Below are 26272 nucleotides of genomic sequence, written 5' to 3' on the forward strand. Positions count from 1 at the left end.
GAAAAATATTTATAACTTTTAACTTAAATTAACTTAATTTAAATAATTCAAAAGCATAAGCTATAAAAATAAAATATATTTTTCAACTTATTTTTAATAATAAATTAATAAATGTCTGTTTTAAGCCGTTGCAATAAACACATAACACATTGAAAAATAATTTATTTCAAATTAAAATGAACTATTCTTTTCACTTTTTTTTTCTTTGTGGGGTGGGGGGGATAAGGCCCAATACTCCCTCATAGTTGGATTGGGCTTTGAGGCCCAAAATCTTGTGGGTCTTGAATTGTATGGAAGGGCTTACATTAGATTTCAATAGCACAATAAATATTCATATGGACTTTATTTTCAATATTTTCTTCACAAGGTTAGTATTGGCATTTTATTTTATTTTTTTATTTTATTTTTACTTTTCTACGAGTAGCCAAAGCACATCCAATGTTTATCTTCGTTATTTTTTGACGTGATGAACATCAAAATGGTTATTTGAAATGATAAGTCAGCTACATTGATTATTTCTTATTAGCCGCCAATTACATTTAATAAATTAGTTCAGAACACGCAGTCTTATAACACGTTCATATTATATTTAACAGCACTTTGATGAATTTAAAAGGTCAGAAACCTCACAACAAGCACGACTCAGGAGGTACGAACTAGGGGGTCTGGTTTGGTTTGGTTCAGCATTTTTTTATTTATAAAAAATTCAGTAAATACTGAATCGAACTAGTTGGCGTGGATCCATAATAACCAATTTTTTTAGGTTCGGCTCGATCTTGTACCGAATTGATCTATTTTTTAGGTTCGATTCGGTCTCGTACCTAATTACCCTTAAGGACATTTTGGATAAAACAAACTTTATTTTCAAATTTTATCCCATAATAATTTTTTATTTAAATTGTCATTTTTCATCTCTCATTTTATAAATGTATAATAAAGTTACTGCTTATTTCCTCTTTTTACATGAGATTAGGGATGTAAATGATCTGAGTCGAGCCAAATATATCATTGTTCAAATTTATTTGCATTGGGTTTGATTATTGTTGCAATTGAGCTCAAACGAACTATAATTAGATCAAACGAGTTGAGCACTAGTTTTTCGATATTTTTAAGCATATTTTATTATTTTCACATTAATCAATCGAGCTTGAAAGTTTATTGAACACAAAAATTTGTTCAAATTTGGTTTGTTAAGCTTAACAAATGATTTCGAACGAGCTTTTTATATATCGATATCAATACTGACTATTTCAGCCCTATATAAAATATATAAATATTTGACATTTGAAAAAAAATTATCACAATCCCACTTTCTAAAATAAAGTAAAGAATTGGGCCCAAAATCTATGTTAGTACCAGACAGTATTGTACAAAAAGTATCAACCAAATCTTAAGCAAACATAGAATTAAATAAAATAAAATAAAGAATGCAACCCAATCATTAAAATTAAATATACCCTTATAATTTAATCACACTCATAAACTTTCTCAACATTTAATTAATCTACGTACATCCCATTAATCAAAATAAATAAATTCACATTCAACATGTGTTTTAATTTATTTAAATATATGTATGTATATATATATATATATATATATAGTGGTCCAAATCTTGGAGGGGCCAAACCTAGAATGCATAATTATATACTTGTACCATAAAAAATTAATAAAAAAATAAAATAAAATTGGCATGACTTTTCCCCTTATATTAAAATCTTGAGGTGGGGCCCAACCATATCTTGGCAATAATAATAGTAACAAAATCTATGATGCGCCGACGCATGGGATGAGGAGATTATGATCCGGTGCGGCCAAATCATTTCGCGGTTGAATGCGCCCGCCCAAACTTAAATCTTTTATGCTTTAAAGCTGTAAATGATTCGAATTTGAACCCAACACATCACTGTCTAAATTTTGTTTGAGTTATTGTCGAATTTAAAATTTTATATTTTAATTTGATTTGAATATTAATTTGATTGAGCTAAAAAACGAACTTTAATCTGATCAAATACGAATCGAGCTCGAGCAATTTAATATTTTTAATTGTATTTTATTATTTTTGCACTAATGGATCGTCGAGTGCTTATCGAACGAAAAATTTTGTTTGGTTTGTTAAATTTAATAAATCAAATTCAGATGAACTTTTATCGATCGATTTCAGTCGAATAGTTTGACTATTTTTTAGCCATATTTATGGTGCATTTGAATTTGAAAAAAGGGTCTGTGTATTGAAAATGAGCGCATTACCTCCATCTGAAAAAAATAAAACAATTTATCCCCTGTATTTTTTAAAATGAAGCAATTTACCTCCTTATACATAGAGGTAAATAAGGAGGTAAATTACTTCATTTTAAAAAACATAGGGAAGTAAATTGTTGTATTTTAAAAAATACAGGGAGATAAATTGCTATTTGTTTTTTCATAAGGGGATAATTTGCTCATTTAAAATATCACAAGTAATTGCTCAATTTGACAAAAATTAAAATCTATCAATATTCAACAAAAATAATTCAAAATTAGAATGAAAAGAATTTAAAACATTATAAATAATTTCAAATTCTTTGATTAGAAAAGCACGATGTCTCCAATGGGCACGCTTTCCATGTACTGTGAGGAGAGCCCTTGCACGCTTTCTGTTACCTGCTCTTCCGGTGGGTGTGGGAATGTCATTGAGGAATAATATTATTTTGGCTTATGTAAAATGTTTGAGTGTGAGATATTTGTTAAGCTTACATTAATAAGAAATGAGAAAACATTAATAAGAAATGAGAAAACATTAATAAGAAGTCTAAAAAGAAGCAATGTAATGAAAAAAATTTTGATGGTCATTTGAAACAAATGTATTTTCTTGTAGTGGATATTAAAATATAACCAAAAATTTTTTATCCATTATTTTAAATAATTATTTACAAAAATTTATCAAAACTTACTAATTTTTTCTATTAAGCTTGTTTTTATATAATATAGAAAAATACCATATTCTATTATAATCTAAAATATATTAAATGTGCGATATTGACTAATAATTTTAATTATTTGTTGAATTCTGAAATAAATTGGGTAAATTGTTAGATAACTGTTGAAATCATGGTGAATTGACAATTTTTCAAATAATAATAACGAGAAAGCATTTGTCATTATTACAAACCTCAAAACGCTCGTTGTAATTTAAAATTTTTAATTGTATCATCATCATCATCATTATTATTATTATTATTATGGATCAATTTTCTATTTGGGGACTTTTTTTTTTTTTGGATAATTTACTCGGGGTCTTACAATTTGCAGAGAAAAGGTTGCCCGTAGTCATTTAGTACTTACTCAAAGCCAATGTTCTCATATTCAAATTGCATTGATTGGTTTGATCAGGACTCTGCTATGTGATCATCCCGAGTCATACATATAAAATTGATTTTAAAGATGATTGACATTCTTTTTTTAAAGTTGAGAATTCACAAAAAGATGGGGTGGGGATGGGGCGGCTATTTGGGGACTTTTTTTTTTTTTGGATAATTTACTCGGGGTCTTACAATTTGCAGAGAAAAGGTTGCCCGTAGTCATTTAGTACTTACTCAAAGCCAATGTTCTCATATTCAAATTGCATTGATTGGTTTGATCAGGACTCTGCTATGTGATCATCCCGAGTCATACATATAAAATTGATTTTAAAGATGATTGACATTCTTTTTTTAAAGTTGAGAATTCACAAAAAGATGGGGTGGGGATGGGGGGGGGGGGGGGTTAAAAATTGTGGCCCATGATCTATTTGGTAGGCCCTACCCATTACGCCCAAAACCACTTCACCTGGATGGCTAAGCCCATTCTACCGCCACGGTCTATTCATGTTATTGGCTAAGCCCACTCTCTCCACCCGGCCCACTACTCATCCAACCCGGTTTTGCACTAATTAAACAGGAACTCTCTCTCTCTGCAGAATGAAACCCTGACCTTTGTTCATCCGTCTCTTCGTCTTCTTCCATCTTCTCAGTTTCTTGCTCTACCGTCTTCCTCTTTCACCAACTTAAATGTCTTCTTCCTTATTTAAGGTTGCTAGTTTTTCTAGCAGGTTGGAAGGGAAGAAAACAGTAGAAATTTCTCCCTCTTTTTTCTCCGGTCAAAGTGTTCTTCATGAACCATTTCCTAAGTGGAAATTTGAGTGACTTGTTTTGGGTGTATATGGCTGAGCCTCGGTGGCTGTTTGAGTAATTAAGTTTTGGTGGCGTGTTTGAGTGAAAAAACAACCTTTGTAGTGATTGTCAGCCTTAGTGGTTGTGGGCTACCATATTCGGATCTGGCTCCTTAAGCCAACCTCCTTTTTTTATTTTCGTTTTATTTGATCATGTTCTTTGTAGATATTGATCTGTAAATATTAGTCTATATATTCTTAGGTCTGTAGATATATATGTTGATTTTGTAATATTGATTATATACGAGTTCTCGTAAACTACGTTTATTGTAATAGTTTGATTAGGGCTTGTGAGTTTAATATTTGAGCTCACTACTAGAGAGTTTCCTCCTAACAAATGGGAATAGGGTTTGCCCACAAATCAACTGCAATTTTCTCAACTATCTCAATTCTTAAACCCTCTCGACCTCAGATTCTGTACTAAATACAGTATTTTACAAAATACAGTAGATTTGGTTAATTTTATTTAATTATTTGTTTATTTGGTCAAGATTTACAAAATTGAGTTTGAATCAATCAATTTTTTTAATTTGGTTCGACCAATCAGGTCAGTGACCCAATAACTTGACCGATTCAATCCAAGATCCGATACTGAAAATATTGCTCAAAGCACGCATTTGTGGACTCAACACGTATCCTATACCCAAACCCCCTCATTCTAGAATACCAACACATAACTGAATCCTAACCGTGAAATTTCTAAAGATTGAATCCAACTCATTTGTTTCCAAAAATTACCATAAAAAAAATTCAAGATGAAATTCAACTGAAAAAACCTTCATTGTGCAGTTCAGTCACATGTGCAAACACCCTTTGAATACACAGATAAAAAATAATATATAATTAATTTTCTATCACAGCACAATTTACAGTATTCTAACTCATTGTCGTTTTTCCAACACAAACAACTATTATGATTATGATTATTATTTATTAATAAATTTGTAACAAAGCTGTAAAAATTCAAATGAACTAAAATTATGCTCAAGTTTGGCTCTATGAGTTCATATTTATATAAATTTAGTTTTCAAATGAATTTTCGTGATTATCAAATCCAAAGGTGATAATTAATAAAATTCTTGAAATTCAAAGAAATTGTCATATACTAATACAGCTGCGTGAGGTCACGCGCCAAGAATATGTAGTGAGGAATGTAAAGCCTGGCGTTATGGCTTCGGTGGTGACGTGGCAGCCTTTCATTGGTTGGTGAGGAGACTTATACTTCATGGACTGTCTGCATCTGACTTCTATTGTTATTTTGTGGTTTTTGTTTTCACGTAATAAACAAGTAAACAATAAAGTACAGAATGAATGGAGGTGAAATGACTAGAAAGCCCTTCTCTTTACAAAGAATTCCACTTGTAGCTACCCCTTTCATTTGTCTGTACAAGAAACAAATTTGCAGAAGATCCCTGAAGTTTGGAAAAATATCACTTAGCACCCCAAAAATCTACGTAATTCATGTTAGAGCAATTTTCATGTAGTATTTGACATTTATTGTTTTTTTCTTTCAAAAATATGTTATATTCAATAACTCTAAATATTTTTTTCTCATTTGATTAACTTGTAAATTATGGTCTCACTGAGGAACGTGAAAAAGGGGAGGGGGTTTATATTTTTAATTTAATTTTCAAAGTTCAATTTAACAAAAGTAAAATCTTTTGTGTTGTGTTTGGAACGACGAATTTTGAGTTAATGATTTCAAATTCACAATTAAAAAGTCCACTACACACATTTTGGATAATTTATGTTGCAAATGATTTGAAATATTTGAATTCTTATTCTGAACTATTTTTTAGTAGCATAGCGATGGATTTCAAATAGAGTCATTTAAATATATTTATTCAAATTCTTCATTTAAGTCAAAATTCGTTCATCTAATTTGAGTTATTTTCTTTTAGTAAATAGTTTTGTTCACAATAAATTTAAAAATTTATTATTATAAATAAATTCTCTGATGATATTTACTATGCTTGAAACTCGCTCTTCAGGGGAATGATCAACCCCACCCTATGTGCAGGATTATGCTTCCGCCATGTGTGTTGGCTATGATACCTATGGCTCAGTTCCTGTCGCTAAAAATTAAGGTCTAACTACATGAGAATTAACACATAGGTCAGTGACCCGACAACCCCGCTATGTAGAATCATGCTTAAGCATGTATGTTGGCTAGGGTATCTGTAGCTAGCCTACTAGCGCAAAAAATTAAGGTCTAACTACATAAAAGAAACACACGTTTCAGTACATACATTTAGCCCACAAAATGGCTTATCCACGTTACTCATTTAATCACAATAATTAATGAAATTTTACCTCAGTGGAGAAGACATTAGGTTAAGCCATTAGGGCATCTAATTGTCAAATTATGGAATTCAAGTTGACATTGAATATGTGCATTTATTTAACTAGAAAAGGAAATTATCTCTTCATCATCAATAAGGCTACTTTGTAGTTATCTCCTATACAAAGAAATATCCCCTCTTTATGTTACTAAGATATTCATGAATGTCTTTCTTGACAAGCGGAGGGGCAAATATGGAAGCATAAATCACAATCATTTCAATTCAAGTCCATATACTCTCAACTTGTGTTTAAAATTACTTTAATCCCTCATCATCAGTTCTTCATTTTATCACCCATAAAGTTTTATTCAATTTCCCAGCAAAAACAACTAGCAGAATGCGAATGTGATCTGCACATGCTGTATTTTCAGTGGTATAATATACTTACAAAAAACAAAAAAGGAAAAGATATTTTTATACATATAAAAATATTTTTAAAACGATATACAATAGCGTATTTATCTTAAAAATACAACATGTACAGATAAAATGATCAGAATTCGATGGATTTTTTAGCTGAAAAAGGAATCAAAATGAAATAAAATATGAGCTTTATGAAGGATAAAATCCAAAAAATAATGGGGTAACATTCTTTTTCCGAATTAAATCCAAATTATCCCCTATGAAAATTGGGGTTGGGGGTGGGGGTGGGGTAGAGGGCATCATAGCATTTTAAAAAATAAATGTCTAATTCTTCTGTGCGTTACCGATATTTGGCATCTTGACTCATGATACTAAATTCATCTTCTTTTAGTTATATTAGTTGTCGTGACACGTCGATTCTATACACATATGATATGTAATTTTTTATATTTTAAAATATATTATAAACTAATTAAAAGGAAAAACTGACAATATAAATTAAATAGTACATATTCTAATTACTTTAGTGTACACCAAAAAAAAAGTTACTTTGATATTCTAACATAATATTATAAAATTATATAATATCAATTCCTTAAATTTGTGAGATTTTGGGATTTAAAAACCTACGAAATTGTTGGTCTTTGGCTTCTTCTATATCATAATTTTATTTACAAATTTTAAAGTAATTATTATATTTGGTAAATTATAAGTTGCCTAAAATGTCCTTAATACTTATTTCTTCAGTAAAGAAATCATTTATTATTAATTAGTTTTATTAACAATTCAGCATTTATACACATTTTAAGTTCAATATTTTTGTATTAATTATTCATTTTACTCAAATAATTTTTGATTAATTGTTCATTTTACTTAATCCTTCTCACTCAATAAAATAAAAAAATAAAAATTTAAATTGTGCACACTCATCGAGTGTGTTTTAATTGCTTAATTGTTATTTGTTATTGTGATTTGTGATGTAACGATGAGATATCGCTTACTCGGAAAAAAAAGAAAGAAATAAAATTAGGGTAAATTATAGCTAACTCCCCTATGATTTGACATAATTACAAATACCTCATTATTGAGTACCATCTAATTTTAATGTCCGTCTAACAATAAATCTATTTTGTTAGCTCCCGTTTGTTTCCATTCAATTCTTGCAGTGAACTGTCCTAAATGCCCTTTTGGATTATAAATCATATACTTTATATATTTTTTAGAATTTTTTAAAATATTTTCATGGACTAATATTTTTAGATGGATAATTTATTATACCAGCCTCTCATGTTTTTATTAATATTTTTCAAATATATTTTTTTAAATAAAAAATTCAAACAAAAGTAAAGTAGTAATTTTCACATATCGTCTAGAGGCTACACAATTATTTTTTATTTGATGGGAATATCTATAATTTGTTTAAATAATAAGAATATATTTGTAATTATATCAAATTTTAGGGTGGTAGTTGCAATTTGTCTTTAAAAATATTTAGAGAAAGAAGAAGGGCAAAATGGTCTTTTGACAGGACCAAACTGCCCCCATTTGGCGCGTAACAAAACCGACAAAACAGAAAATAAAATACATAAAGAAACAAAACCACCAATAAAATATAAATTGTAATAAATAAATAAAAAAAGGCCCATAAAATCTGTTCCTTCTATAAAAATTTTTTATAAAAAAATAAAATAAATTACAACAAATTTTTTAAAAATTTATGGTAATTTAAATATTTCATCGTTTTGAAAAATTCTAAATATATTTAAAAAAATTAATAATTATCAAATAAATATTTCACTATGATAATTTATTACGAGGGTATTTATTAAATAATAATTAATTTTAAAATATTAAAAAAATAAATATATTATAATTTACCCAAAAAAAGGGATAAAATAGGGAAGAGTTGAATAAAAAGTGCACAAAAATCACACACAGAACACACACTGACTGTGAAATATATAAAAAAAGGTGAGAGAGTGTGTGTGTGTGTGTTGAAAAGAGAAAAACAACTTTAAACTTCTTTCTCTCTCCTCTCTCGCTCTCTCTCTCTAAAACCACCAGACCCCCACTCGATCAAACTACCTTCGCTCTCACACAATCACGCACAACTGTGTTTGTTTTTCTTCTTCTTCTTCTTCTTCTTCTTTTTGTGTGTGTGTACATATATATTTGTTATCGCGTATATTGTCTCTGTAAATATCATTGTATAGTGCATATTTAATACAAACTGTTGTGTATATATATATATATATCTGGAGTGTGTGCGTGTATGGAGAGGTATAGTGGGACTCAGGTAATGGAGGAGATGCCGGTGGATCCGGTGGCGGAATGGGCGGCCCCGGGTGGTGAAACAGGGCTAGAAGGCGAGTTACATTTGAATTTCATTTGAATTTCAGTTGAATTTGAGCCAAATTTACTGACTTCAGCTTGAATTTTGGTAATGTTGATTGGTTTCTGGTTTGATTTTGTGAATGCAGAGCCTATGTGGCAGTTGGGCCTCGAATCGTACCCCGAGAGGCCCGATGAGCCGGACTGTATCTATTACTTGAGGACGGGATCCTGCGGGTATGGCACTCGCTGCCGGTTCAATCATCCCCGTGACCGTGGTGCGGTAAGAATTCCAACTTCTTTAGCTTTGGAGTTTAATTTTTGACTTCTCGGCATGATTGCTGTGATCATCGGCCGAGGAGTGGAATTTAGTCGGTTTTCATGTAGATTTGATGCTAGTTTGGGTGAAAACCGAGTGTCTTTTTGTTCTTTTTGGGGGTTACGGTGGTTTGATGAAATCGAAGTGGAATAGATTGGGGGAATGATTATATTTTGAAGCATGCATTGAGTTGTTAGGAGGGTTTATATGGATGTGGATGTAATTGCATGAAATTAAGTCTTTCCTGTGTTAGTTGGTGTGTGATGGTATTGATAAGCCGCAATAATTTGGGAAAAAAATATTTACATTCGGCATTATTACACCAAATCTGTCCACAGGCATTGAACAGAATTAGGGGGTTTTATATGGATTTGATGGTAATTGGTGTAAAAATGGAGTCTTTTGAGATTTATAATGGTTTTGATAACATAGAAGTAGGAAAAATGTTTACAGTTTGGGATGATCACAATTTCGGCAACATGCATTGACTAAATTTAGCTGTTTAAACTTGATTACAGGCAGTGGGAGCATTACGGGCTAGTGGAGGTGGGTACCCGGAGCGCATTAGCCAGCCTGTGTGTCAGGTATACAATTGCGTGCTATTTTCCCTTTCTTTGTGGGCTAGGAAAATCAGTGCATATATATGCAAGTTGGAAAATGTCTTACCATCTACAAGGTGTATAGTCAAAATACTTCAGCCCAAATGCCTTGCAATATGTTAATTAGTAAATAATATATCACATATAAATCGTCATTCTGCATATTGCTTTCGAACCTTATGTATTCATTGAGTACTTATATTGTGAAAGTGAAAAGCAATTCTTAGATTTTGCTGCCTAATGCATGCTTTCTCTTCTTCTTGGTTATAGAAGGGTTAGTTTCTGATAGTTGATTATGTATTTATCTTTTTTATTTGTCATGGCTTCTATGGTATGTAAAACTGGATGATTGTTTCCGTTACGTGGATGCTGAATATGCAATATCTCTTAGTCAACTCTCGATGGGGAGGAAATTCTAGTTGCTACATCATTTTATCTAACTAATTCATCTAGTTACTGTCTATAAGGATGCTGAAGTAATCATGTGATCTAACTTACACATCTGCCAACTGTCCATGGGATGCTGACCTTTGATCCATGCAGTTAAACCTTGAAATTTACAAAAGTGCATTTGCTAGATGATACTTCTTAAGTAATTTGTATGTTTCCTGTTTATTTTTGTGATATTGAGGATTTCTGTGTGATTACTGGTGTTTCGTCTGCTTATTATCTGATGTTGCCCTTTTGTTTTCCTATTTACGTCTATATTATTGTGTCAGCTTTTATGATCAAAACATGCAAGATTTTGTTTTAGTATTTCATCTGCCTATTGTCTGATGTTGTCCTTTTATTCTCCTATTTAACATCTGTATTATTGTGTCAGTTTTGATGATGAAAGAATGGAAGATTTTGTAACAGTTTCCTGATTGAAATCTCGTCTACATCTTTCTTTTTGCTCAACATAAAATCTTTTTCTTTTGGATTTATTATGCTAGTGTTCTATATGATATATCTGTTTTATAGTATATTTTGACCTATTTATTGCAGTTGATTCATATCTGATCATAGAAAGTGTTTTATTACCTTATACATTGGTCAACTTGTGGCCTATTTTGGCAAAGAAAACCTCTGCTCATGTTGATCATGAGCTGATGTTTGATTGTTTTAAATCTACTTTATTTAGAAAACTAAATCATGCTTCTTCTGGTTAATCTTTTCAAATTGCCAATGTCTTTCATTGTATTCTTCAGGGAAAGGTGATGATCTGGTTTTTTGGTGTTTTGTCCAATTTAACATTTTCATATTGTTGATAATAACACTGATACGTGTGTTAACAGAATAAACAAGGCGGCTATTTATCATTTTTAACTATGTTAATGCTGATATGCTATCCACATTGAAATCTTGTCATGTGATATCTTCTTTGAGTATCAAAATTGAGAAAATGGTGAGGAGTTGGATTAAGCATTTATACAACGTGCTAAATAGTAATTAACATTAGGCATTTACATCTTCATGACTTGGTACACTGTCATGAATCGAAATATCGTCGACTTTTCAATTCAGCAAATGTCCTTCTAAAATTTGCACTTGAATTGGTTTTCCACTCTATTAGCGACTGCCAATTTGTCTTATTATTTTGGACTACAGTTTTGTTTCTAAAACTTGTGCTTTTTATACAAACCTGCTCTTTAAACTGAATTTGCAGTACTACATGAGGACCGGCATGTGTAAATTTGGTGCTTCCTGCAAATATCACCATCCAAAGCAAGGAATTGGATCTTCAGCTCCAATCATGCTCAATTTTTACGGATATCCACTGCGACCAGTATGACAGTTTGACATTCTTTATTCTTCTTTATATTTTCTGTTGCATCGTTCATGATTTTATTTAGAATAATGTTCTGTTCACATGTCTCATAAATATCCTTATTGTAGGGAGAAAAGGAATGTTCATATTATGTCAAAACAGGACAATGCAAGTTCGGTGTCACCTGTAAATTTCATCATCCACAGCCAACTGGAGTACGAGTGCCAGGCCCAGCCGTGGCCCCTGGCCCCACCCTGGCTCCCGTCCCTGTACCTGGGCCTTTGGCTGCTCCAGCAGTTGCTGCTGCAGTTTATCCGACTGTGCAGTCCCCTTCTGTTCAATCTTCTCAACAATATGGGGTAATTCCTGGCAACTGGCCAGTTGCTAGGCCAGCCATGCTTCCAGGTTCATATTTTCCGGGAAGTTATGGTCCTATGCTCCTTCCTCCAGGAGTTGTTCCTGTTCCTGGTTGGACTCCCTATCCGGTAGGTGTAGCTGGAAAGCTGTTTGTTTGATCTGAAAATTCTTACAGATATGTCCCTGTTGTGTGCTAAACTGTGAGAGTACATGGTACAGGCACCAGTTAGTCCTGTGGCCCCAGCAACTACTCAGACCAGTGGGGGCCCAAATTACGGGATAACACAGTTATCTCCTTCAGCAGCTGCATACACAGGACCATACATTTCCATTACTTCTTCTGCTGGCCCCTCAAGCAGCAGCCAAAAAGAAAGTCCATTTCCTGAAAGACCTGGTGAACCAGAATGTCAGTATTATCTGAAGACTGGAGATTGTAAATTTGGTTCTACATGTAAATATCACCATCCACCTGAGTGGAGCGCACCAAAATCAAATTTTTTACTTAGTCCGATGGGTCTTCCACTGCGGCCAGTAAGTATTCAATCCTCTTTTTTATTTTTGAAGCATAACTTGAATTACCTGTACATTAGAAGAATAAATTATCTGCATACAAGGTGTCCATAATCCTAGCTTGCTTACAACCGTGATCTTAGAGTTCCTGTGCGCACCCATTCTTAAAACCTCCTTCAATAACACGAAGACTAATGTCTTCTAAACATATATGTCTGCGAATCTTGTTTTCTGCAATTTGTTGTTGAATTGATTATTGTAGTTAAGTGTCTCTACTAAAAATGGATAACTTTGTGAAACTAGTTTGCTGTATGTAATATTGCAATTGATCGACAGAGAAATGAATGACATGAGTGTATACTTCAACTTCCTACATGATTGAATTAGCACCATTGGTTTTCCTTCTCATTTTGGTTTAGCGAGAGAGTATGGTTAGTGCTTCATTCAAGAGTTTTTTTTTTTTCTATATTTCCTAAGAAAGTGAAGCATATTATAAATTAATTTCTCTTAGACGTGAACCCTAGGGGGTACAACATGACATTTTGTCGTTTTCTTTACTTATTCTACCTGTATCTTAACAGTAACTATTGCTGCTGAAAACCTGAATCTGCATATAGATGCTCCCACTGTATTGTAAACCACCACTGATTTTGGACGTTAAGGCATATGAATTTTGGTGTGTTTTGAAGGTTGTTGGTTCATAGAATTGTAACTTTTACATAGAAAGCAAGTAGGAACAAACTTCAAGCCTCAAATATTGATAAGAAAACTAATTTGTAGACTGCCAAGATCTCTCTCAGGAAGATGCAAGATTAGCTTATAGTTCTGATGACTCCAGACTTTTCTGCTGATGCACAGTAGCACAGGTCTGAAATATTGAGTGCTGCCTAACATTATGTTGGGGTATAAATATGAAGCAAATAATTCAGCAACTTGTAACCTATGCTGCACTTGTTTTATGCCTGATACTATTGTTTCTCTTGGATACCAAGTTCCGGATTTGTGGTTGCTTTTGGTTGTGCCTGTCACATTGTATATAGTTGAGATATATGCCTATCTTTCTTAAAGTTTCTTCCGTTGTTTTCCAGGGTGCACCTCTTTGCTCTCACTATGCTCAAAATGGCGTATGCAAATTTGGACCCTCATGCAAATTTGACCATCCAATGAGAACTTTGAGTTACAGTCCATCTGCATCTTCTCTGACTGACATGCCTGTAGCTCCTTACCCTGTGGGATCTACAAATGCAACTTTGGCTCCATCATCGTCTTCATCGGACTTGAGGCCTGAACTTCTTTCAGGACTCAGCAAAGACGCACCACACATGTCGTCTATGAACAGTTCAAGTGCTTCAGTTGGTTCAATATTCTCGAAAAGTGGGTCTGCTCCTCAATCAGGTGTTCAGCATTCTGGGCAGGGTTCAGCTGGTGTCAGTAGCACGAGTCGTGGAGGTGATGTTCACACATCAAGCTGAATGAAAGGTTCGACTCGTTCCATTAACTCTGTCGCGCAACTTCCTCTAAACCAAACTTTAGTCTTTTGGTGCAAAAATCCTCCACGATAATCTTCAGCCATTCAGATCCAATACATTGTAGTGATTCCGTCCCTGTTCATAATGCCATCATATGGCAATCATTTTCCGTTTTTGAATAAGTCATGCATACCCCTCAAATGATCTTGCAAAACCTCATTTAGCTTTTCACCTCATCTTTGAATAACAAGAACTCAAACCACATCCTCCCGTGTAGGTAATTTGCATCACCACTCAAATTTTGGATCCAAGTTATCTCTATTTATGCTGTCTTTTTCGGAACGAAAAAGATACATTCTCACCATTCTCCACCCGGATTTAACTGTATTTACACCCCTTTTTCATTCCTTCATTGTTAAGAACATAAACTTGACTAGGGAATGAATTTATGTGAAGGTGGTGTTCCCCTTTTTTGTCTTGGGGGCTTCATTCTGGAAGATCGATGAACACGGAGAATTACAAGGCAATTTATTTCTGCCTTTCTATGTAAGATATGTAGTTGTGTTGTCAATGTCCAAATGCTTCTTTTCATAAATGATTATCTTAAATACAAGAAAGAATTTGGAGAAGCTATTTTATTTATCAATTATTATTGTTTAATTCATTTATATTCGAAATGGGTATCTCTTCATGATTGGATGTGCTTCTGATTTTTGACTTAAAGCTGAATATTGTTTGTAAAATCATATGCTTCGGTCTCATGTTTTTCCATCTGTATTTGCTTTGGGAGCTGCTTTTGTATTGTGCAAGGTAATCTTTGGTTGCAGTACAGGCAGTGTGGATTGATGACAGAAATTTGTTCTGACATTCACATTTTTACAACATATATTCATTCCTTGTCTAACTCATATTCAGCATTATTAGTGAAAAGTGAAGCAGATACTCATCAGAACTCCAACACAAACAAAAAAAGAATAACAAGAAAAGGGTTAATTACACTTGGACTCCCCCAAAAATTGTGAAATTACATTTTCTCAAAAAACATTCAAAATTACACTTACACCTTATCCTTCTATTAGTGGTTGGACAGAAAATGTTGATATCAATAAAAAGATTATATAAAGTTTTAATTTTACTCTTTATTTAACATTCGCATGTATGTCTTTGTACTTGTAAGGGAATAAATATAATATATATACACGGAGGGGACAATTAAAATTTATGTAATTCTTTTGCTGATATTAGTATTTTTCGTCAAAATCCTAACGAAATGAAGTCAGGTGTAAGTGGTGAATTTTTGAAGGGGATGTAAGTGAAATTCTAGAACTTCTTTGTGGGAAATTGTAATTCCGTAACAAGAGCTACTTAATTTGAATCAAATTTTAGTGAGTTGTTAATAAATCAAAAACTAATTATATGAGTAATTAAGAAATTATAAAAAGGAAAAGAAGAGAAAAGAAGAAGGAGCAATATCTGACATGATCATAGTCCCAAAGTTTTTATAATTAACCGAAAACATATACTTCTCAGCTTCTCCAAGTAAGGCTCAAGCACTCATTATTTAACTACATAGCACTGTTTGGAAATCCATGCACCAGAACTGTATTTTCACTCACTCGTATCACACACCGTGCGATTGCTACAACTATGTTAGAGCCACAAGGCACCGGCGTTTCTGAGCATGGGCTTTAAAGAGCCACTGAGGTGAAGGCTCATGACCTCGTTCGCCCCTCCGACAAACTCACCACCAATGAACACCGCCGGGACAGTGGGGTTGCAGCCGAGCCGGGAGAGCGCCTGCTCGATTTCCCGGCCTCTAGCAACCCCATCGAGCTCATACACCGTCGGATTGACCCCAAAGTCACTAAAGAGTGACCTAATAGTGTGACTTATGCAGCATGAGGTCTTGCTAAAGATCACCACCGGATTGTTGGACACCATATCGCTTATTCCCTCCATTTATGCTTTGGAAATCTATTGTCGATGAGAGGGTAGCAGCTTAAGTAGTGTTCTTGTAACCGATGAGCATATATGTTGTGATGATTTGCTAATGGGGATTGCATGGAGACATTTATATAGAAAAGTAGTTTCTTTTTTATTCAACAAATAGTCTTGAGGATTTCGATTCCATCCCTACTCCAGATAAGGATATATATATAGGTGACTTACATAGGCACTTATACGTCAACTCAAATGCACAAAAGGAAAGTGGATTGAGGATGTCGTTTGGAGGGAGTAAGAATGTTGCGATATTTATATTGGTGATTGTTTGTAAAACGGGATAATTATTACACGTAAAAGTATCTGTAATTTGAAAAATAATATTTGGCATTTTTAAGATTTGCTTCTCTCTAATAAATATATTTTTTCCTTACTTAAAATTCAATGAATTTGTTGATATAATAAAAAAAAAGAAAAAAAATGTATGTTTACTCCTGACTGACTGATTACTGACTTATTGCGAGTCAAATAATTTTTTTCGACTATATTACCCTTATAATGGTGAAGTTATACCTCCCCACGTACATTAACACATGAATACGAATGGGGTAACTTGGTTATAAACAAATTTATTTTAACTTACAATAAATCAATAATAAGTCAATTGTGGGTAATTAAATATAGATTTACTTTTAATTTTTCTGTTGATATTAACAAATTCAGTGAATTTTGACTAATGAAGAAACTTATTTGTTAGACGAAAACAAATAGTGCTATATATAATTTTTTAAATTATAAAAAAAATATACATATAACTATACTAAATATTAGGAGAACATTAATTTGACTGAAAGTGATTGATGCGTAACATTGCATGGGAAATGAGCCATCGCACAATAACGAATCTCTGCATATATGAACTATATATATATATATATATAATATTTATAGTGTATATTATATATTCTAAGTCACTACGTTTATATTATTATTAATGTTAAGTAAACCTTAAACCACATCAATGATGTCATAATCTAATGGTTAAGGTTGAGATCAATAAATAAGATCGAAATTATAAGTTCGAATCTTATTAGATGTGTGGATATTTGTCTAATTTAATATGAGTTTATTATAATAGATGGATATCGATCATATGTGAATTTATTGTAATATCAGTTCATTATATTATAAATCTGTTAATCGGATGGATGTATTTGTTAGTTTATTGATGTTGGTGTGATAATACAATACTCGTCGTTTTTATCCCAAAACTACAATTTATACATAAATGATTACGATCGTGAGTATATAATTAATATTATTAAAATATTATTCTATTATGTCATAAATAAAATAAAAATACAAACAAATTAAGAGAGGTGTTCTTGGTACGACTTCCCAAAAATTTCCAGTATCTTTTTTTTTTTGTTGTTTTTGGGTTCTAAGCAATTAACTTATTATTAAATATTTAGTATGACATAAAATAATTATGTGGTCCATATAACCTTTTTTTTTTTTTTTTTTTGAGGAAGAATCTGATGTGTTGGAGATAAAAGTTGGATTTATCCAAAACTAATAATAAGAATAATTATTTTATTTTATTTTATCTTTTTTTTTCCTTCTTTCCTCTTTTCCAAAACAAAAATTCGCATCAAATTCTCCAAAGGAGAACAATGGAAAAGGTGGTGGCGATGGGGATAGAGATTTTTTTTTCTTTTTTAGAAGTATTAAATTTATAATATTGGGAGAAACTCTCATTTATATTACGTCTGATCCGATCGAGTTAATCACATAACAATGCAGAGTATGTCCCAATTTTATATCTGAGCCTAATATCCTTAAAAGGTTTTTTTAGAGGTAAAATTGAATTTACGGTGATACATAATTATACATGTATTTTAGTATAAATAATTGACGTGTGATCTTTTTATTAAAATTCACTTGAAATAATTATAGTATGAATCGATCTCAAGCAACAATAGATAAAGGAGAATTCTTCAAATTTGATTGGTTGGATTCCACTAAATTTGATTTAGAAAAGATGTAATTTTGCAATTATTAAGTGTAATACAAAAATTAAAATAAATTATATGCTTAAAAAATATATTTTTTTAGATTAATTATAGAAAAAGCTATAACATATTTTTAAGGAATGGGTTAGTGGAAAATTACATTTAGGTGAAAATCAATGAATAAATAAACAAATAAATAAAGTAGTTGTATTGCTAAGATCACCGATCATTGTGATCCAGTGGTTAAGGTTAAATATTGAAACACTCACATTGTGATTTTGAATTGTACTAAAATGTTTGGTGGGATTAAATGTACTTTTTGACATGTGTGTTGATCCTATGTAGTTAAACTTTTTGATTGTTGGCAATAGTAAGTTAGCTGTAGAGATCTTGATCGACACACATGATGCAGGCATAATCTTTGTTGGTAAACATGATGCTGACACAGTTTTCGTTTGGGAGGTGCCACCTCTGCCTTTTTATTTTTAGGAATAATTAGACCGTCTCCTCTGAAGTTTTGTGCAATTACACGTAGACACCATGTGGTTTGAAAAAAATACATTTAGTACTCCTGACGTTTATTTTTATTTTACAAATAAATCCCTCTGTTAGCCAAAATTCACTAAATTTAATGATATTAGCAAAAAGTTGAATAAAACTCACATTTTGCCTCAACTGACTTATTACTGACTAACAAATTATTTTTAATTAGACTACTCTTATACATCTTGACATGCTAATGTATGTGAGGAGGTATATCTTCACTCTTATAAGGGTAGTTTGGCCAGAAAAGATTTATTTGACCTGCAATAAGTTAGAAATAAGTCAATCGGGCTAAATATGAATTTTCATTCATTTTTTTTTGTTAATATAAGCAAATTTGATGAATTTTGACTAACGAATAAATCTATTTATTGGGACAGAAATAATTACATCAGGGGTATTAGATATAATATTTTAAATCATAAGAAATTTATGTATAATTATACCAAAACTCAGAAGAAGACGGTGTAATTATCCCTTCTTTTTATAAACAAAAAAAAATAAAAAAGAAAAAGATTGTATTGGTAATATGGCATAATTGGCAAGTGAATAAATCCTGAATTTATATGTGTCTTATGCTTTCTTGAAATAGAAAGTTTAGCTATTTTAGCTTCGATTATTATAATAATGATTTTCAAGATTTTGGGAAAATTATATGATTCTTTTTTGATCAGATGGCATTAAAATCAGCATTAAAATAAAACTTTTCTTTCACCTTTTTTAGCATTGAAACATGGCCATCCATGAGTTACTCGGTATACTGGAGTCGACCTGAAAAATAAATTAAATTATTCGATTATTTAGCTCGATCTATTAAATTTATTGAAATTAAACTTGAATCAAGTTTTTTGTTTACTAAATAATCCGACTCAATTTGAATTCTATTCGATTATTGAAAAAATAACAAATATGTGATTATAAACTATCAAATAGAGCTAGACTCTTATGATTTTTTTGGTTGGAAAAGTGGCTGTATAAGAAAAATAAAAATAAGAATGAACATATAAGAAAAAGATTGGTGTTTGGTCGGAAATAATAGTTGGAAAGAAAATAAAACTGGATGTATATAAAACCCTTTAAAGTTCAATTCTGTATTTCGCTAACATTGGGTGGAAAGAATAAGCCCAAAAAGTTTAAAAAATTATATATTTTATTTAGATTCGAATTCTTTATTTGAAGTCATTGGTATTAATTTTTATTTTGTTTAAATTGAATAGTTTTAATACTCATTTTTTATGAATATATTTATTAATAAAAAATATTTTTGTTCTTGTTTGATGATTATTTTTACTAATACGGTTTTTAAATTTTTTATATACTAAAATTGTTTTAATATAATACAACTTGTTTATTTTTTAGAGCAAAATGAAGAGAAATGGGTAAAATTATAAAAATTAGTATTTCCTTCTCAATCTGTTTCTCTCGTACCAAATAAGGAGTAGTATTTGAAATTTATTCCCCTTTTAATTCTATCAAACAATTTGAAGAAAAATTATTATTATTTCCTCCTCCTTACCTTTTCACTTCACCTCTCCCTTTCGCTTCCCCTTTCCTCTCATTTGAACAAACAAATCGCTATTTAATTTAATTAAAACGCATTGGAGCTTGACTTATCAATATTTAATTCATTATCTTCATATGCAATAATTTCATTTTTTTTTAGTTTAATTTTTAATGGGGTTTTCCTACATCTATTTACTTTTTAAAGTAATAATTGAGAAAAAAAATTCTTATAAAAAAAAAAGAAAATGAATTTGATTAATGAATATTAATACACTATAGGCCCAAGCCCACCATTTTATGTTGTTATGACATAGGCCCATTGGATCCTATAGGACCATAAATAGGGTTTGTGTACTTTAAATGTCATGAAAATGCACTTAGTATTATTTTTGGAGTGGGGGAATTAAAAATTATTGTAAAAAGCCAAATCATATAGAATATTATCTAATTTTTATGTGTATACAAAATATAGGTAATAGAATAGAGTATTATACTTCTTATGCTAAGGGATGTGTGGATTCTCGAGGAGAGAGGAGTTCTGATGGTCGTTCAGATCCCACGACTGACTCTTAAAATTGAATTTACGTTGAATTTCACTATCTATCCTCATGAGGCAAAATTTGATTTCGAAGTTCATACCCTGGTTCGAACGGAAGGAGCACTCTGTATAATTTGGATGATCTGCATCGTAAGGTTAGGTGCCAATGCTCGAGACCAACCAAAAATCCCATCTCGAACGTTTTAGGCCATTTTAAATTGTTAAAAACAATCTAAAAACGCTCCAAACATGGCTAAAAATTTGTATAATGTGTTTCATGCATACCCTTTTCAATTAAGAGGTGTTCGGGTAAGCTGATAAGTTATTTAAAGAATTTTATAAGATATTCGAGAGCTTATAAAATATTACAAAGTATTCTTTTTAATTTTATTTTCTTAGAAAAAGAGTTTATAAGCTCCAAAAATAAGATGTTATGAGCTTATAAGTTTTCTTAAAAAAGATAGGAAAATTCCTAACTTAATTTAAGATACCAATTCCTTCAAGCTAATTAAAATTTACTATTAGTATCATCTTGTAAGCTTCATTATCTTAATTTATCCGGACACTTTGCTAACTAATTTTTAAAATAAGATTTGACATCTTATAAGCTCTAGATTTATAAGATGTATGAGTTTATAAAGTTTTTTAAATAAGTTTAGCCACACATGCTCTAAGTTGAACTACATGAACCATGATGGGAATTTTTACCCAAATAAGTTTTGGTCGAATAATCAATCACAGAGCAAGTATCACTTTTTCTAAAGTATACATCAATCACATCACAATATATTACACTTATTACATAATTGGTTCAAAATTCCGCGAACCCGGGTCTGGATTAGAATTTTCCAGTAGTGGTTTGTCCAGAACATTGCATGAAGTCAAACAGTTCTCCACTTTTGCAGCTGGAATCTCTTTTAGCAGCAACACCTTGTTCTGTGCAAAAGCCCATAATCCTTACATTTTCTCTTGCATAGCTCTCCCTTAATCTTTAGGACACACCATCTCATGTCTATCAGCAAACAGATTGCTATGAGAAAACAACCTCAAAATCCCATCTCAACATTTCTTACATCAACCTACTAATCCATTCAGCATAACCTATACAGAGCATGACAGCATCTATTCTTGATCTCAAGGAATTTTGACCTTTTTTCTCTCAAGCATCAATCTCCACATTAAACAATTCAAATGTCCATATCACCATCTTCATTTTCAACCTATAAATATCACCAAGACAAGAACCTCAAACACCATCGACATACATCGGTTTTCGCAGTTCCCTATATTGTCTGTCTCAATCTCAACAGCTTAAGTCACATACGTTTTTCTCGTTATAGTATATATGGAGACGGTAATGAAGCTGGCTTCGCAGAAGGCGGTCGTGATATTCAGCAAGAGCACGTGCTGCATGTGCCATGCGATCAAGAGGCTGTTCTACGAGCAAGGGGTGAGCCCTATGGTGTATGAGATAGACGAGCAGCCCAACGGGAGGGAAACGGAACGAGCCCTCATGAGGCTTGGCTGCAGTCCGACCGTTCCAGCCGTTTTTATTGGTGGAAAGTTCGTGGGCTCTGCTAACAACATTTTGACTCTTCACCTTGATGGATCACTCAAGAAGATGCTTAAAGATGCTGGTGCTCTGTGGCTTTGAAGAACAACAGAAGTGAAGCTCAAATAAGGACAGCTTGGCATATGTTTCATGAGTTGTCTGTTCTTTTGTCTTTCCTTCTTTCTTTGTATGTAAGTATCGGCTACAAGATAAGCCGTAGAGCTCGCTCACCTTTTTCTGAGTGAAGTGTACTAAAGTTTTCGCTTACTTTTAACTCAATTGATGTTGTCCTGTTTGAACAGCGACGAACATCTTGTGTTTAAATTCTGAAATCTATCATCTGAGGCAGTTTTCTTTCTTTTCTTACATTCTTGACTACATGTTGCTTTGATCTGATCAACATTGCAAGAATATCGACCAATACGATGAGGTGACTGAAGTATGCTAATGCAAATGTATCAGTTTCTGATACAAACGTATATTTCCATACTCAAACATCAATGAAATCAAACAAATCTCAGTATCTGATATTAGTAGAATAAACTGAAAATCGCATTTCGTGGATTAGATGTCTTGAACTTTATGAAAAAATATAAAAGAAAACTTTATCTGTTTTCTAAAATAACCATCTGTATCAGTTTTAGTATTCCGCAAATATTCTCTACTATGGACTGGACTATTTATTCGAGACAAGTGATATGGGGCGGCTACAAGTGGGACAAAGAGTGTCAGTATCTTACACGCAAACGATGAAAACCAGGAACGTCCTTATGCAGTTATTCCAATTTAAAATCATGTCAGCATAGGAATAAGTCACACTGGTTGTATGCATGAACATACAGATATTTCTCTTTTAGTTCTTGAACAGGAAAGGAAAAACGAATAGGCAAAGAACATAATACATTCTCAGTTTCTAACACAACTTTTGTCAACTTTCCTCATCTGTTGACATATAATTGAAATCGAATTACATTTCATGTGGATAAGACCAGCCCACAACTGAATTTTAGTGTCTTTTTCAGCTCTGCATCTTCGGTTAGGCCGGTGTTCTTCAAAATGTGATTCTTCTTGTTGTCAATCTCTCTGTTAACCGAACTGAACTTTTCAAGATTGGGGAGGTGGGGTTGGGTGGGGGGTTGGCGTCATGTAAGGTTTGACATCATTAATAGCAGCAAAACTTTCTGTTAAACATAAAAACGTGAGGATTTCTTCTATGATGTATGCACTTATCATAGCTGCTTCTCAGACACATCTGTGGTCCAATACTTAGAATTTTCTGGACACATGTTTCAGGATGTTCCATCTAATCCAACATGCAAAGGGATCCCATCTTATAAGCATCACTGTCCTAAAGCATAATTTTTGCTGCGTTTCACCGTCAGCTGATGCAACTTCACTATGTCCGAACTTTTATCAGATTCTCGTCTATCATTTTCTTCCAATATCAAAGTTGACATTCCTCTCTCATCAACTCAAACAATCATGAGGTAGCACGTAACACGCCCTGTATCCACATGTAAAGATCGATGAAAAAACCAGTTGCCGTACTGTCATTATATCGTTAAAAAAATTTACAAGTGAATCTGCTTTATTACTTATCTGCATATTTAGCCTCAGATATTCTATGTAATAACATGTTATAAACCACAGATGTCATTTCAGACAAGGCAGAAATTCATATTTCACAGCATCTATCCAAATATATCTCAAAGAACTTCTATCTTTTTCTTATTCACCCCTTTTTTCACTTTTCAAGTTTAAACAATTCTTATAAGCTTCTCTCTATAAATACAACCTCTTCAGGAGCCCTTAATCATCAAGAACTCGACAAAGCAAGCTAAATTAGTTGATGGATCGCGTAGCGAAAATTGTGTCTCAGAAGGCTGTGGTGATATTCAGCAAGAGTTCATGCTGCATGTGCCATGCCATCAAGAGACTATTTTACGAGCAAGGTGTTAGCCCGTTGGTGCATGAGATTGATGAGGATTCAAGAGGGAAGGACATCGAGTGGGCTCTGACGAAGTTAGGCTGCAGCCCTGCCGTCCCAGCAGTGTTCATCGGTGGGAAGCTTGTGGGCTCTGCCAACACCGTCATGACTCTCCAGCTCAACGGCTCTCTCAAGAAGATGCTCAAAGATGCCGGAGCATTATGGCTTTAGTAGAACTCAAAGTTACATAGGAATCATAAAGACTTTAACTGAATGTAAAGCCAAATGATCAATTGTACTGATTTTTCTTGGACAGGCTCGGTTTGTTCAGACATAGTGTATGGAGGATATGAATGGAGTCTTTTCTTGTACTTGTAGTAGTTTTTGTCTTAGTTTTCTCTTTTAGCCAGAACAACAACTTTTCAGTAGCTTTCATTGAAATCTTCATGGACAAAGTTTGAACAACATCGTCTGAAAATCAGCTTTTGTTTTTGATACTTTAAGGTGACAGTTGATTTTACTAAAAAACTTAGATTAACAAGTAATTGGACTAACCTACTCAAAATGTGCTCTGGTCCAGCAGTAGGGACAAACTAGTCCAAGTGCACACAGTTGGCAACCCTTGCCATCTCCGCTACGCCATTTTCAGACTTTTTCTGTTTTAGCTGCAAACACATCAGGTACATAAGCAACCAGCGCAAGCACTGATTCCGTCAGCATAGCACCATCAAGGTCTAACTACATTCCACACAAGTCGGCAGCAGTCCTCCCAAGTCGAAAAAGCACACACAATTAGTAAACCTCGCCATTTTCGCTACCATATTTTCAGACCTTTTTTCTGTTTAGCTGCAGACATATTAGACACATAAGCAACCAGCGCAAGCCCTGATTCCGTCAGTATAGCACCATCAAGGTCTAAGTACATTGAACAAAATTCGGTAGAAGTCCCCCCAATTCGAATAGCACACAATTAATAAACCTCGCCATTTTCGCTACGATATTCTCAGACCTTTTTCTGTTTAGCTGCAGACATATTAGACACATAAGCAGCCGGCGCAAGCCCTGATTCCGTCAGTATAGCATCATCAAGTCTAAGTACATTGCACAAAAGTCGGTATAAGTCCCCCCAAGTCGAATAGCACACAATTAGCAAACTAATACCAATTTTCGGCTGTCGTATTATTTGGCTACAAACATCTCAGATACACAAATAACCAACAGAAGCACATTCCATCCCGAGTAACCGGTTAAGCCAAAGATGACACGAGTGTTGAACACTTGAGATAAATGCATAAAACGGATTCGATTCGTGACATGAAACTAACAAAATCACTGAAAAAGTGAGGGTTGAAGCAGTGGACAATCAGCCCACATGGTCCCAGAGAAACTGTTTGTCAATCATGCTAAAACCTGAAGATTCTGAGCTATCCAGATAGATGAATGCACAAGAACAACATGCTGTGAAAATTCGACAAACTCGTACGTGGCTTCAACTAAAGTTATTCTGCAAGATCGATGATGTCATGATAGTGCAGTACTGTCCATTTCAGTGAGTGAAAATGAATGAATATATTCTCAGATAACTCAGAATATATATACATATATATATATATGCATGTATGTATGTGACCTTTCAAGACTCTTGGGGAGTCATATATGTATATGTGCATGGCTTTTGAATTTGGGCTTTACAGTTCTTGTATCCAAAAGACAATTTAAAATGTCTTTGAAGAATATGCTGACTACTCTCAGGGCCCCATCATGTACAAAGATGGATTCTTTCATCACTTAAATAGATTGGGGTTAAATGCCAGAAAAAAGCAAAAGAACCCGTGATAAGGAAATAGGCTGAATACTCTCTTGTGATATATAGTGAAATAGGCTACAAGATAGCTTAATACACACAACTTTAGCTGCCCATATATGCTTGTTTTCATGCTTAAGAAACTCATTCCTTCCATTAACCGCTCGTGTTTCCTAATGGGAATTTTATGGGGGTTAATTTTTACCCCTCCAGAATCATAAAG

At 32.9% G+C, this 26272-nt stretch overlaps 4 protein-coding genes across 5 annotated transcripts; 3 read left to right on the forward strand and 1 right to left on the reverse strand.

Moving 5' to 3' along the window:
• LOC105156903 (zinc finger CCCH domain-containing protein 34) lies at nt 8896-14858 on the forward strand. Of its 2 annotated transcripts, XM_011073163.2 has the most exons (8): nt 8896-9260; nt 9375-9508; nt 10063-10128; nt 11792-11911; nt 12022-12378; nt 12470-12781; nt 13849-14239; nt 14686-14858. In XM_011073163.2, exons 1-7 carry the CDS (start codon nt 9167-9169, stop codon nt 14230-14232), a joined length of 1467 nt encoding a protein of 488 aa, XP_011071465.1. In that variant the 5' UTR covers nt 8896-9166; the 3' UTR covers nt 14233-14239; nt 14686-14858. The 2 variants fall into 2 exon arrangements, with proteins under 2 accessions (XP_011071465.1, XP_011071464.1); XM_011073162.2 differs by having other exon boundaries at nt 13849-14858.
• On the reverse strand, nt 15692-16287 carry LOC105156904 (monothiol glutaredoxin-S5-like). The gene has a single exon (XM_011073164.2). It carries the CDS (start codon nt 16186-16188, stop codon nt 15880-15882), a length of 309 nt encoding a protein of 102 aa, XP_011071466.1. The 5' UTR covers nt 16189-16287; the 3' UTR covers nt 15692-15879.
• On the forward strand, nt 21860-22672 carry LOC105156905 (monothiol glutaredoxin-S10-like). Its single transcript, XM_011073165.2, has one exon. It carries the CDS (start codon nt 22112-22114, stop codon nt 22418-22420), a length of 309 nt encoding a protein of 102 aa, XP_011071467.1. The 5' UTR covers nt 21860-22111; the 3' UTR covers nt 22421-22672.
• On the forward strand, nt 24116-24622 carry LOC105156906 (monothiol glutaredoxin-S10). The gene has a single exon (XM_011073166.2). The coding sequence runs from the start codon at nt 24168-24170 to the stop codon at nt 24474-24476; it is 309 nt and encodes a 102-aa protein (XP_011071468.1). The 5' UTR covers nt 24116-24167; the 3' UTR covers nt 24477-24622.

The sequence above is a fragment of the Sesamum indicum genome, linkage group LG3, assembly GCF_000512975.1.
Source record: "Sesamum indicum cultivar Zhongzhi No. 13 linkage group LG3, S_indicum_v1.0, whole genome shotgun sequence".
NCBI classification, from domain to species: Eukaryota; Viridiplantae; Streptophyta; class Magnoliopsida; order Lamiales; family Pedaliaceae; genus Sesamum; species Sesamum indicum.

Bases quoted from the DNA above. Each gene is read 5' to 3' on its own strand.
- LOC105156904 (XM_011073164.2), bottom strand. From the start codon at position 16,188: ATGGAGGGAATAAGCGATATGGTGTCCAACAATCCGGTGGTGATCTTT.
- LOC105156905 (XM_011073165.2), top strand. From the start codon at position 22,112: ATGGAGACGGTAATGAAGCTGGCTTCGCAGAAGGCGGTCGTGATATTC.
- LOC105156906 (XM_011073166.2), top strand. From the start codon at position 24,168: ATGGATCGCGTAGCGAAAATTGTGTCTCAGAAGGCTGTGGTGATATTC.
- LOC105156903 (XM_011073162.2), top strand. From the start codon at position 9,167: ATGGAGAGGTATAGTGGGACTCAGGTAATGGAGGAGATGCCGGTGGAT. The intron at 9,509-10,062 runs GTAAGAATTCCA...ACTTGATTACAG, and splicing joins ATCCCCGTGACCGTGGTGCG to GCAGTGGGAGCATTACGGGC. The intron at 12,782-13,848 runs GTAAGTATTCAA...GTTGTTTTCCAG, and splicing joins TGGGTCTTCCACTGCGGCCA to GGTGCACCTCTTTGCTCTCA.